The following is a 14,092-nucleotide window of genomic DNA, read 5'->3' as shown; positions in this document are numbered from 1 at the left end:
GTGGATGAAGTAACCAGCCAATAGTAGTTGAAGATATCCATCGTGAAATTCATAAAAATAAACATGAATAGTAAATGCTTGATTCAAAGCAACAATAAGAAAAAGATAGGAAATGAGTTCGGAACCAGAATGACTGATGGGAAACAGCAGCAAAAGGGTTAAAAGGTCACAGAGAAAATACGTGGAGTAAAGAATCCCAGTCCAGAGCTTTTAAAAACCCAAACACCTTCTACTTAAAAGTAAATATGCCCCAAGACTACACAAATACAAAGAAAAAAGTAAAGGTAAAAACAGAGAAAAAAAAAAAGATTCTGCATCCCACCACCTACCACAAAAAAGCTGGTATTACTGTATCAGTACCAAAGGAGGCAGACTTCTAGAAAAATCAAAAAGGCTTCAGAAGCTCAATGCAGCAGGAAGCCAGGGTAACTTAAAATATCCCTGTAAAGAATATCTCAAAAGCAAAGTGCAGACATTAATAATGTCAGATGTACAGCGAAATGAATAACTACACTAATTTACGTTAACACTTTTCTCTCACTGGCTTGCATAACACCATCTACGAGCCCGACTTTCAGTGTTTACATTCTCTTCAACACACAAGACACGTTTACAGAGGTTGAATACGTGCTAGTCCAAAAGCCAGCCTCAAATTTCAAAGTTCTGAGATTATTTGGAATGTGTTCTCTGTCATGCTGCCATCTACCACAAACAGGAAAGTTATTTTTAAAAATACCCAAACACTGCTACATTGGCAAATAAAGAAGTCCTTCAAAAACATCTAGAGTCAAAGACGAAATTACCAGGAAAATCAGAACGACTTGAGTGGATTGCTTATGGAATGATAGATCAAAACCTGCAGAGGTCAACCAAGATGCGGCTTAGAAGGAAGCCATGACCTTAAACCTATATATCAGAAACTTGGGTTTAATGAGAGAAGATTCTATCTCACAGTGTTCATAAAAATAATAGCAAATTAAAACCAAAAGTCAAACAAAGGAGTGAGAACCAGACAAGAACAGAAATTGATAAATCAAACAACAAACTAATAAAAACGGATTTATAAGGTCTTCAGTTAATATTTCCACAACATCCTTAAGATTCACAAACTCCTGGAAAGAGTAACAAACTAACAAACAAGACAGGAAGTTGAGCTGCTAGACAGGTAGTCGAGCTACAAGACAGGAACCCTCCAAGGTTATTAGATACAAGGCCAATGTACAAAAAGAAATTGTATTTTCCTATAGTAGCAACACACAGAGTAGGAAAACACAACCACACTGAGACAGTAGTATCAGTAAACACCAGTTCACCAAGAATAAATTTAGCACTAGCAATGTATGTACACAAGTAATTTTAAATGGGAGAGAATGATATGTCATAGCTTAAAAGACTCAAAGTTGTAAAAGCTATCAATCTTTGATACATTTCTGAGTGCCACCATTTAATTAAAATCTAAGATATTATACAGTTTGAGCAGGTTATATTTAGGAACATATGTATATACATATACGCATGGATACATATACATCTACTGATGCAATAGCAATTAATGAAAGAAGAGGCCAGGAACTTGAGGGAGGGCAGGAAGGTTATATAGTCAAATTTATAAGAAGAAAAAATAAATGAGAAAAATCCTGTAATTATATTAATCTTAATTTATAATTAAAAACAACCTAAGATTATTTTGTGAAAGTGAATGCACTGATTTTAAAATCCAGGTAGGAACATAAAGTACTTCAGGAGACTAGAGGGGCTCAAAGGAGAACACGGAAAGGAACCCTGCCATATTTTCAACACGGTAAGTCCAGCAAAAGAGGAGCTAAATTCCAGAAAGCTTGCTGCAAAAACAAGCGATTTGATTATGAAATTGTGTACCCATGCAGGTGAATTTTTACTCTTTATCACAGGAGAATGTTAAGGCTAGAGGGTTTGTAGAGAACGGTCCAGATGGGACTACTGTCACAATAAGTAAAAGGTAAAGAGAGCGTGCCACACAACAAAGTGCTCAGAAACAGGGGTTCACACAAATATCAGACTGACTAAAGGCACAGTGGGCATGCAAAACGAGGAAGAGAAGATAGGTGAGCCATGAACCCACATAGAGGAAAAAGTAAGTCAAATGTGGCCCCAACGAACACTCTGCTCTTTAAAGAAAAACCTCAACAAAGGACTGATGATAAGGCTTATCAGTAAAGAGGCTTGCATCCAAGCGTAGAGACATGAGTTTGAACCTCAGAACCCACATGGTGAAGGGCAAAAACTGAGCCCCGCAATTACCCTGACTTCTACATGCATGCCATGGTAGGCAGGAGTACACATACACACACTCACACATATATACACACATATACACACATATACACACATACACACACACATACATACACATACACATATACATACACACACATACACATACACACACACTCACACATATATACACACACATACACACATATACACACATACATACACATATACATACACACACACACGCACACACACACTCATATACAATTACCAACAAGCAAACTCAAGAGGTACCACCACTATCAGTCATCAGGAAATGTAATAAAGACAGAATGGGACAGTCTATTCTCTGAAAAGCCAGCACTTCAAGGAACAGGTTTCTAGGGAGCTGGGCTGCAGTGGCTGGGCTACAGGGACTGAGTTGCAGGGAGCTTAGTGCAAAGTCCTTTCTCAAGTTTCATCCCCAGCACTGAGGGATGACGGGAAAAGAGGGAGAGTCAGTTGACTACATCCTTCCCTATCAGATACAGAAACATTAGAATTCTAGCACTGACCATATTCTCTATGACCCAACTGCTCCATTCTTCTGCAGAATGTCCTACAAAAATCTAAGCATGTGTGACCCAAATGGTGTGCCCACAAAGTGGTGTGCCCAAGAAGTGGTGTGCCCATGAAGTGGTGTGCCCATGAAGTGGTGTGCCCACAAAGTGGTGTGCCCACAAAGTGGTGTGCCCACGAAGTGGTGTGCCCATGAAGTGGTGTTTGCATGAAGTGGTGTTTGCATGAAGTGGTATGCACAGGAAGGTTCCCACCAGCTTTACTTGTAACTGGAAACAGCTCGAGAGTCTAACAGTGAGAATGCAGTGCTACATACCAGTTCACATGGACCATTTACTGGAAGTACAGACTGCAGTGTGGATGGTTCTCACAGGTTCATTATTGGTACAAAGAGGCTAACCACACACAGATAATTTGAACATGAAGTTCAGAAACAGACAGAACATCCTCTGAATTAGGAAAGCAGTGATCTGGTGATCCAGTGATCCTGGGCATGAACAAAGCACAGGTCTGGTTGGTTGGTTGGTTGGTTGGTTGGTTGGTTGGTTGGTTACAGTTATAGAGGAAGTGTTTGGAGCTATTGGTAATAGTTAATCTAGACCTTGGTGGTAACTGCAATTAAACATATGTTCACTTTCTGACGATCCTTGTCTACCTATAGGTCATTGATCTATTTTCTACATATACATGTTAAGCGTCAATAAAAGTACTTTTAATGCATGTCAGTTGTTTCTTAAGGCCTTAAAGAGATGTGTAGAATCCCCTATAAGCTTGCAGTAAAGCAGGGAGAAAAGTTAACAGAGAAATGCAGCCAAAGACATGGGTCCATCTGAAGAGGATTCAGAAATGGACAATCAACTCAACAAAGGGCAAATGGTCAATCCGATAGCTAATCACAGAGGATAACTAAACTGCCCAATTCATGCTCACAACACTGATTTGATTTCATTCTGGCTTTTGTTTGCTTGTTTGTTTTTTTGTTTTGTTTTTTGGTTTTTGGTTTTTTGTTTTGTTTTGTTTTGTTTTTGAGACAGGGTCTCTCTGTAGCCCTGGCTGTTCTAGAGCTCTCTCTGTAGACCAGGCTAGCCTTAAATTCCTAAAGATCCACTTGCTTTCCTAATTTAGACAATTTCACATTAGTTCTGCTTCCCAGGTCTAACTGATTTTGTTTACATACAAAGTTATCTTAAGCTTGCAAGAAATAGGTGATAGTCCTCCTGAGTCGAACTAATGTAAAGTTTTGGGACCAGTCTGTGACATCAGTGGAACCGTGAATTCTTTATTTGCATCTTTAGCACCTGGCAATTCTAGGGGGTGGTGATCAAAGCACCCTTGAGAGCCTTACACTCTGTCACAGATGCACAAGACAGGTGTTAAGGATGCTCCTGCCCACACGCGCCACACAGAAAGGCAAAGACTACAAACACAGAGCAGATAGAGATGATCACCAAGAGCCGAACGGGCTTTCTGAGAAGACAGAAGACTTTGTCTAGAAGGACAAGCTGCTTGTGCAAAGGGGCTTGGGTTAGGGAGACAAAGATGAGAGTCTACCCTGTATTGAGAACCAAACTCGATCTCCTCCGAGGAAGTAGACAGACAAGAAGAGATGAAAAATAACTTACAAGGACATGTGTCATCCCCTAGGAAACGAAATCCTACCGAAGTTCAGCACAGGAAAAAGTAAGAAAGTAAGACTGTTGACTAATCCTGAACCACAGAAGAAATGGGGGAGGGGAGCAAAACCCTTAAAGCAGCAGCAGGGGTTCTCAACCTGGGGGTCACGACCCCCACAAGAGTCACAAATTACATATTTGTGTTATAATTCGTAACAGTAACAAAGCTACAGTTATGAAGTAGCAATGAAAACGATTGTATGGCTGGGGCATGTGGAGGGGGGGTCACCACAACCTGAGGAACTGTATTGAAGGGTCACAGTGTTGGGAAGGCTGAGAAGCACTGCCTCAAAGGAAAGTCAAGGCTGGACTGGGACAAGGAGAGCTCTAACTGTGCCTTGTGGAGACAAAGCCAGGTCAGAGTGAAAACACGATGAAGAAAGAAGGAGCATGGGAAGCTCTGTTTACATTTCAATGGGAACGGCTGGGATACAACTGAGTTTTCAAATACAGCCTATGTGAGACTGTGTGTGGCAGGAGTTGACAGCAGCAGCCTGCCATTGCTGGGGTAAGGTTTGGTGAGTAACAGAACAGAGACCCCAGGAGTCTTTCTTAGGTGTGAATTTGTGTCCTTTGTAATTTTCAAAGCACCGGATATCAGAGCCATTCTAACAAACCAAGGTGAGTGACAAAAAGACAGCAGGAGCTTGAAAACTGGGTAATCGTGGGTATAGGGAAGGTATAACCACATTTCAAAACAGTAAAATTGTTTAAAGTAATTATCAGGATTACTAACACTTGTCTCAGGCCACCTCCATACCAAACCTGCCCTGAAGGAATCTGGCTACCCTTGGGGTGGGAAGGTGGAGAAACACTATCAAGAGAGGATTTGGCTGTCGTTTTGTTTTTTAGCTTTTTACCTTATACCACTTTATTGAATCCAAAACACAGCTCTCTGGGAAGTAGAGATGGCACGTCAGACTGCCCGATTTTCCTATGGGTAACCATTGCTGGTACTCATCTGAGGAATTTATGGAACTCTCTTCGTTGGAAGAGTCGCACCAGTGTTTTCTAAAAACGGTTAGGTTTATAGCTATTCGGTAACAGCTGTGGGCATCCCTGGAAAAGAGGAAAACAAGCAAAACAACAAACAAGCACAGCAGGACACAGCCAATGAACTCTCAAGCAGTCTCAGAACTCGGGTAAGCCATTTTCACATCTTTTCTAATTATTTTCTAGACACTGTACAAACCCTTTGCCTCCCATGAAGTAAAGAGTAACCTGGAAACCATGCATTACCCAAGGGTCAGTGGTATTCATACAGAGTAGACACTGGCAAGGGTCAGTGGTATTCATACAGAGTAGACACTGGCAAGGGTCAGTGGTATTCATACAGAGTAGACACTGGCAAGGGTCAGTGGTATTCATACAGAGTAGACACTGGCAAGGGTCAGTGGTATTCATACAGAGTAGACACTGGCATCTCAGCATGGCCTAGGAGGAGCTGAGGGTCTCCGTGAGCCTCATGAATTATTTTTTCTGGAGACTCCATACAGTGCTTACACTTCAGTTTGGCTATAAAAGTCACTTACACCTTCTCACGAAGACACATCTGATAAACCAAAGGGTTGGTGAAATACGAAACGACTGCCTGTGTCCCTTAAAACGATCTTCGTGATACCTAAGGGCTGAGAGCTGCTCCAGATGAGCAGAGATTAAAGACTGATGCAGTGTGCCCAATTTACAGGTGGAAAAGTCAAGATGTAGAGAGATCACATAATAAATTGTTGCCAGTCAAGCCTGTGTGGAAAGTCAGAATTAAAATTCTCTGGCCAAATGTGTTTTACAGGTAGGTTTTACTGGAGTCTTGAAAAATCTTTAAAAACTGAAAAGGAGAAGGAGAGGAAGAGAGAGGGGAAGGGCGAGGGGGGGCACTAGAGAGAGACAGGCAGAGCAGCAATATACATATACACACAGGGGGAGGGAGGAAAGAAGAGCCTTTGATGGGATATGAATTTTCCAGCAGACTCTAGTACCCTCCAAGCAAAATTGTTCTCCATGGAAATAGCTCACTAGTCCACCATCACTCAGAAACATTACCTCTAGCACAAGGATTCGTGTAGACTCTAGAACATCTCCCAGATTTGCTAGCTTTTAAAGGTCTGCTTTAAGCAGATTCCTTATCAAAAGTGTTCGAATAATCCATTTGGGTCTGGATCAGCCAGTTTAAAAACAAAAACAAAAACAAAAACAAAAACAAAAAACAAGCATCTTCAGGAAATGGCAGCAATCCGTATGCTGGTCTGGCCCAAAACTCTTCTGCTTCCAAATGTGCTCGCCGGAAGCCATCTCACAGCAGTTTAAGGCCATCCTGCATTTGTGTATCTGCTGGTTGTGGTGGTTCACATCTGTCATTTCAGTACTTCAGAGAACATTTGGAAACTTGGTCCAGACTATATAACTAGTCTCAAAATTAAAGGTCAACAATACCCATCTTCTTAAAAGACATGTTTAGAAACGGAGTCGGAGACACGGGAATTAGTTCTACTATAAATGGAGGACTTACTTTATAACACATTGATAGATGCCTGAGTCCTCCAATGCCAACGGAAGAAACAAAATCCAGGACTGGTCCTGGTGAATTCTAACGTGTCTGTTGATGGAGATTGGGCTCTTACTGGGTGTTCTATGCCATGTCAGATTCACTGCCCCGTTTGTTACTGGAGGGTATGTGCAGTTGAAGGGGAAAGGCTGGCCCTCTGAAATCATCTCATGGTGCATATAGACATCAGTACAGTTACCTAGGGAAGGAAAGCAAATAAATAAATAAATAAATAAACAAACAAACAAATAAATATAATTTTTAAAACAAAAAATCACTATTCTTCTTAGGAAATATTCTGCTCTGGGCAATGTGAAATTTTATTTAGTGGTTTACTTTGGTCGTTTCCTCAAATGTGTCCACTCACTTAGAAGCATAATACTAAGACCTTCATATTTATATCGAGGACAAGGCTCCCCCAGGTCCCTCTGCAGAACAAAGGCCCATGTGTCTGAATCTGTCCACTATTCTGCCCTTACTCTCTGTCCCAGCACAGATCCAACCTGGTCATTTACCTACCTATAGTTGTGGTCAGATGTCCCCTCATCCCACACAGTCCTTGGTTTTAAAGACAGTTTCTTTTTAAAGCCCATTTCTACCAAGTTAGTTTTCCTTAGAAACGTGTACTCTCTGGTAGCTTTGGACCATAAAATAACCCTTTGTATGAAATAGATGCCATTAATAACCCTTCTGTTTAAGCAATGGAACTGAGTCTGCTGGAGTGAGGACTTCTCTGTACCACCTAAGTTAGATCGAAGTTCCAAGGTGACTTTTGGGGTTCCGAGAACTTGGGAAGTATTTTTCCTATTCCTCCCCCACCCCAATCCCCAACTCCCAGCCACGCCCTTTTGACTCACCCTGCTGGATCATCTAGAGGAAGAAGTGACTTAGTTGACACCCCTGAAGGTGAGCCAGGGGCATGGAGAAGAATGACAAAGGATGCTGCCAACAAGGCAGTAGGTCCCTGGGATGCAAGAACTCTCAGACCCACAGTACTTACCTGCTGCCACAAAAAGTGGAAGCACGAAAGACACCCAACAGAAGAGCAAGGGTGGCATCCCCATTTCGGGCTACATGGGAAAAAGAAGACAATGGCAAAAGTAAGGGATGCTGTGAGGCTAACACCTTTTGCACACAGTGGGGCACACAGTGGGACTCAGACTTCTGAGAACCCAGAATATCAGTTCCAATCCAGGTCACGGGACTTCCCCTCTGCATGGGGAGCCCTCCACATCCGCCTCTCCATTTCAAGGCGCCTCTCCCCATCCCCACTCTATTTTGCTTTTCTGCCCAGACCCTCAGAAGCCAAGGAACTCAGTCTGGCCTGTGAATGGGGACTGGTGGGGAGTCGGGGAACAGGGCCAGATTTAGTGGCGCTTGGATCAAGCCAGGGCCAGGAGATCCTACCGAAGCCGGAGCAGGCTATGGACCCGCCCAGCCCAGCGTGCGTCTGGGACCGGCCTGGGTCTGAGGGGCTCCCCTGAAATCCCAGATGCCCGCTGGCTTCATGGTGAGCGCGGGACCACCTGGGAAGGGCAAGGGTGAGCAGGAATTCCAGAGTTTGACCCAAGTCCCAGCCCACTTTCCAGAACAGAGTCGGTTAGCCGCCCAGTGAAGATCGCTAGCTCCCTCCCCCTCCCCTAGCAAGTATGCCGCTCCCCAAGGCTGCTCCACCTGTCTATGAGGTCTCAGAGCGCCGGGTCTCCTAGAGCAGAGCTGGAACCACGCCAGGGACCGGATTCAGCAGCCTGGGCATCGCCTCTCCGCCACGGGCGGGGCAGACTCACCTTCCCCAAGTGGAGCTGTACAGAAAGAGTCCGTCCTTAGAAAGGCGTTCAGCCTTTTCTTGCCTGATCCTAGGCCAGCACGTTCATCTAGCAGGAATGTCGGCTTAAATATGCCCCAGATCATCGCTAAAAAAAATTATCATTTCTTTCCAAGCACTGTTTGAGCGGTTCTTAACATGCCCAGCATTGCCCTAATATGGACTATTCCAGATGTGGAAGCCATTCCACATGGTTTAGGATTAACCCTCTAGATCTTCAGTAAAGCGGACTCCCGACAGGTTGAATGCTGCAGTTTAAACTTGCCATAAAGCGATGCTAGCCCGGACCTGTCTTCCTGCCCCAGAGACACGGGAAACCCCACTGGGCACTAGGAAGTGCAGAGATAGCAAATGCCATCAGACCAGCAGCTTCTAAGTGGGCCTTCCTGGTGGTCTTTGTGGATTAGAAACTGTAAGACTTTCTAAACAACCACAGGGCCAGTCTGACTAGCTGTCCCAAGTTCACAAAGTTAAGATGGATAGGTGTCTGTCCGGGCACTGTCCCTTGACAGAAGCACTCTGCCTTACGCTTCCGGGATGATCTGTGTTGAGGAAACTTGTTGATGCATGAGGAATCAATCATTAGGTTTGGATACAGAACAGATTTGAGGACTGTGAGCTTTTCGGTTACGGGGTTGGGGGTGGGGACACGATGCTAAGCGGAAGAAGAAACAGAAGAAGCATACATAAAGTTCTGCCTGTACGGAAATTAAACAAGAAACTAAGATGTAGAAGAGAGATTACAGGGGGTGAGGGGGTGGAAGAAGCCTGTAAAAAGAGGCTGGGTTCAATCAGTGCACACCAAACCTCAGTAATGTATAAAATTAAGATGAAACTGATAAAAGTTTTAAAAATTAAAATACAAAACTATCACATATTTGCACGCAGAACCTCCCAGAGAAACTAAGGAAGGAACTGAGCATGTACTTACAGAGAGGTCCGTAGGACAATTTTAGCTTTGTTTGGAGTAGCCAGAAGAAACCCTGCTTTGGTAGAAACTTAATGACTTCATTTTCCTTGCGTGAACCCCTCTCCTTCTCACTTTCGTATCTTTAAGTGCATGCCACACAGTTGTCAAGGGCTACATAATTCCAAACAAACTATGTCACGTAAGCAACAAACATCAGAAGGAATCTTCTCCTGGCTTCCCGTGTCTGTCCGCCTATACCCAAACTCCCAGTCTTAAACTTGATGCTTATTTTCTTCCCTCCCCTCCCTTTGTGTGTGTGTGTGTGTGTGTGTGTGTGTGAGAGAGAGAGAGAGAGGGGGGGGGGGAGAGAGAGAGAGAGAGAGAGAGAGAGAGAGAGAGAGAGAGAGAAAGGTCAGAGAGGGATAGACAGAGGAAGTTCCTTAAGCAATATAAGGTATTACATAAGTTTTCTTAGTCACTGTATAAAATTTACTATACTGTGCACTTATAAAACTCACTTTTTAATAAAATCATTATACTTTCGGGATTTAAACATTTGAAGTGTTGTCCTTCTCAATAAAGGCTTGCTGCTGTAGAATGTCCCACCGTGTGAGTCTAAGTAACCGGTGTGTCTCCCTTAGCCATTTTGGTTGCTCCATTTTTAGATTTTGCTATTTATCATACATAATGTCGCTTTGGCAATTCTGACAATGTCTCTTACGTGTTTAAGAACAGCTCCAGGATCATTAGGTAAGCGTGTCTTCTCCTGCATTGGCAAACCTCTGATGGATTGTTTGCGTGATACCATTCTCTGGAGAAGGATTTCAGTGCCCTGTGTTCTTGCCAAACACTAAAGGCATCTAAATGTGTCTGATGACTCACTAAGTGTTGTCAAGGCAGCTTAGAGACATGCACCCTTCTACAGCTTATGGCCGTTGATTTTCTGGTAAATAACTTTTTTAAAAAAAGAAGATATTCAACTATTAAGAAGCACAGAAAGTATCAAATGCAGCGACAGAAATACAGATAGACGGAAAGGTTGTGATAAGGCACAGCCTTTCTCCTGAGCAGTGGCCTGGAGCCCAACAGGCAGATGTCTGGGAAAAGAGCTCTCTCTTTCTGCTTTTTAAGGTTTATTGTTATCATGTTTAATTATGTGCATATGTCTGTATCAGGTATGTGCATGTGACTGCAGGTGACCAGGGGTCTGGAAGAGGGTGTCACTTCCCTTGGAGTTGGAATTACGGGTGATTATGAGCTACTTGATATGGGTGCTGGGAAGCTCGCTCTAGTCCTCCACAGCATCCTCTTACACTTTTAATTGCCGAGCCATCTCCTGTAGAATAAACAGGATAGAGTTTGGGACACTCAGAAAAAAAAATACTGAAATGAAGGAAGAGTTGTTGCCACACAGCAGAGGGGAGAGTTGGGTAAACTGAGGTATGGAAGTGGGTGTGGCTAGATGACATGGGGCCTGGGAACGACAATACAATGGCTGAGTTTATTATAGGCAGAATTAACAGGATTAGAATATTTAAATCAGGAAAAACATAATCTCACACTCATTGTTTCAATGGCACCCTTACCACTAAAGAACTCCCGAAGGGCTGAGGACTAATGGACTCCATAGGTTTTCAAAACCAGGAGCATGTAAAGTTGGGGAGGAATGGTAGGGTGGAGGCATAGGAGAAGTGGGAGGAGGAAAGGAGTAGAAAAGGAGTAGTCAAAGCCAGGGATGGTCAGTGCAAGCGGCTGAACTTTGGAATGGTGTGTTCCCTCGTAACACAGGGAGTGGGGCTTGGGGTCTAGACCAGCAAGTTCTTCTTCAGTAACAGGGTCCTGAGATAGAGAAGGGGGGAGCAGGAGATCAGAAGGTGAAGAGGAGAGAAGGTTTTTTAAAAAGTTTTAATAAGTCAAGCAGTCTTATTTTTAAAAAAGTACAGCGTTTTATATTCTATTTCAAGGGGGAAAATGAGACTGTCCAAAGAAGCTATCCTACAGTGGGACAACAGAGTCAGCAGGAAGCTAATTAAACAATGTTGCGTGAGGGGAAGGACATGCATACAATGGCCTTTGAGACTGCTAACATAACAGCTCCACACAGTGCTAAGAGTTGAGCTCTCAGGATCTGACTTCACAGCTCCCCCAAGGCCCTGGCCCCAGACCCTTACTGGCTCTGCCAAGGTATTTCTGATTTAAAGAAGGAGCTCTGGGTCCTGCTAAGACTGAACCCCCAGTGAACTAGATTGTTGGGGGGAGGGCGACAAGGGGGGAGGATGGGGAGGGGAACACCCATAAAGAAGGGGAGGGGGGAGGGGGATGTTTGCCCGGAAACCGGGAAAGGGAATAACACTCGAAATGTATATAAGAAATACTCAAGTTAATAAAAAAAAAAAAAAGGAGCTCTGTCCTTTTCCATACACTAAGGCCTCAGGGAAGTCTTGGTTGGTCAGTCAAGCAAGCTCTTCATAGATACCAGAGGGAGATGCTCCCCTTAGGCCTCTCTGATTTGATCTATATGCTTTGATATAAGTCTCAGCTCTCTCTCGGTTTCAGTCTAACATGAAATTCAGAGACCCACAAACCATGCATCGGAGTAGAATGTAAAGTCTGGATATACGTTGGGTAGAGCAGCAAATGCATAGGGTGCTGCCTGGAACAATAACCAGCACCACAGAGCCTCAGAAGCTAATAATTTACTTACTGTGTCATTATTTAGATTCACAGCCATGCACGCACACATTCAGGAGTCCTTCCACTTGGGCTTGAAGAAACCCACTGCCTCCAAGAGACCCCACTACAAACTTCCCCTTCTAGAAAAAGGAAGCCTCGTTGTGAGGCTTTGGTTAGGGACTCTTGTTCCTCTGGGCCCATAGAAAAAGGAAGCTAGTTTTCAGGATGGCTGTTTGCCTACCTAATCTTGCTATGATTCCTCGATGACCCTTCTCTCCAGATCAAGAAATTAGAGTTAGAGGTGCAAACAGGTCTTCAGGACACTCACCTGGTAGTTGGTAGTTGATGTCTCCTGGTCTCTCCAGCCTGGCCAACAGGGAGCCATCTGTCCCGACACTCTCCAGGTGGTACTGACTCCTAATCACGGGGCCCAGGAACTGCTAGCAAGTGTGGGCTCCACCCAGCACCGCCATTCACTCTGCTTGTTCATTAATGCCCTGAATTCTTTCCCACTCTTGATAACCCTGGGCCACATTTTCCAACTTAGCTAAATGGACTTGCATTTATCCCTCATCAATGTCAACTAGAGAAAGTGGGTGGTTGGGAAGAGGAGCTAGTCATCCGGGAGTTAGAGGACCTGGCTCCTATCTCAGCACACTTGGCCATTAATGAGGGCTGGCGTGAACCTGGAGCAAAGGCCCAAAGCCCAGGCACTCCTAAGTAATACTTTACCGACAAAGAAATGATCATTTCAAAGGATATCAGTTTTGACTTTCAAATTTGCAATGATTCCTAGATGAGTGACCATTCCCACTGCGGCCCTCCTGTGAGAGAGCCGTGCAGTCTCTGCAGAATGTAGTTAGCCAAGAACAGGAAGAGCTCCTGCCTCTCTGCAACCATATGTAGTAAGGGGAACAAATTACTTTGGAGAGGGTGGTTTGGCTCTGCCTATCTAAAAACTAAGGGGGATGGGTGTGGGTCTAGACAGCCAAGAGAAACAGAAAAACTATCCATTGACAGCCTGAGTATTGACTTACAGAGCATTCTTCAAATACAGTGGCATGAACAAAGATTTGTCCTAAGTTTTGTACGTGGGTGGATGTGAATGTGTGTGTGTGCATATAGGAGTGTGTGTGCACATATGTGTATGTGTGTGTGTGTGTGTGCATATAGGAATGTTTGTGTGCAGATAGGTTTGTGTGTGCATGTAAGGGTGTGTGTGTGTGTGCATATAGGAGTGTGTGTGCACATATGTGTATGTGTGTGTGCATATAGAGGTATGTGTGCACATATGTGTATGTGTGTGTATGTGTGTATGTGTGCATATAGGAATGTTTGTGTGCAGATAGGTTTGTGTGTGCATGTAAGGGTGTGTGTGTGTGTGTGTGTGCATATAGGAATGTTTGTGTGCAGATAGGTGTGTGTGTGCATGTAAGGGTGTGTGTGTGTGTGTGTGTGTGCAGATAGGTATGTGTGTGCATATAGAGGTGTGTGCCCACAGGTATGTATATATGAATTTGTGTGTGTATGTGTGTGCACATGGCATGGCACACAAGAAGTCAGATGATAACTTTGGGGAGCCAGTCCTTTCTTGCCATTTTAACTCATTTCTTTGGTTAGATAGTTAATCGTCATCATCATTATTATCAGTGTGTGTG

The 14,092-nt window shown here is 43.8% G+C and overlaps 1 protein-coding gene across 2 annotated transcripts in view; it reads right to left on the bottom strand.

Moving 5' to 3' along the window:
* The window catches only part of Il1rl2 (interleukin 1 receptor-like 2), a 46,955-nt gene extending 37,782 nt beyond the window's left edge, over positions 1–9,173 (bottom strand). The window contains exons 1-4 of one of the 2 annotated variants that reach the window (XM_017596259.3): positions 8,701–9,173; positions 8,027–8,096; positions 6,991–7,225; positions 5,345–5,543 (exon numbers count right to left, since the gene is read on the bottom strand). In XM_017596259.3, coding sequence (XP_017451748.1) covers positions 5,345–5,543; positions 6,991–7,225; positions 8,027–8,090 — 498 coding nt within the window. In that variant the 5' untranslated portion in view covers positions 8,091–8,096; positions 8,701–9,173. The remainder of the gene's footprint in view (positions 1–5,344; positions 5,544–6,990; positions 7,226–8,026; positions 8,097–8,700) is intronic. The other variant, NM_133575.2, reaches the window with a different exon arrangement.
* Positions 9,174–14,092: the final 4,919 nt, after the last annotated feature.

The sequence above is a fragment of the Rattus norvegicus genome, chromosome 9 (genome assembly GCF_036323735.1).
Source record: "Rattus norvegicus strain BN/NHsdMcwi chromosome 9, GRCr8, whole genome shotgun sequence".
In the NCBI taxonomy this organism is placed as follows: Eukaryota; Metazoa; Chordata; class Mammalia; order Rodentia; family Muridae; genus Rattus; species Rattus norvegicus.
Note: the sequence above shows the minus strand (reverse complement) of the source record. Positions and strands in the feature narration are given on the sequence as shown.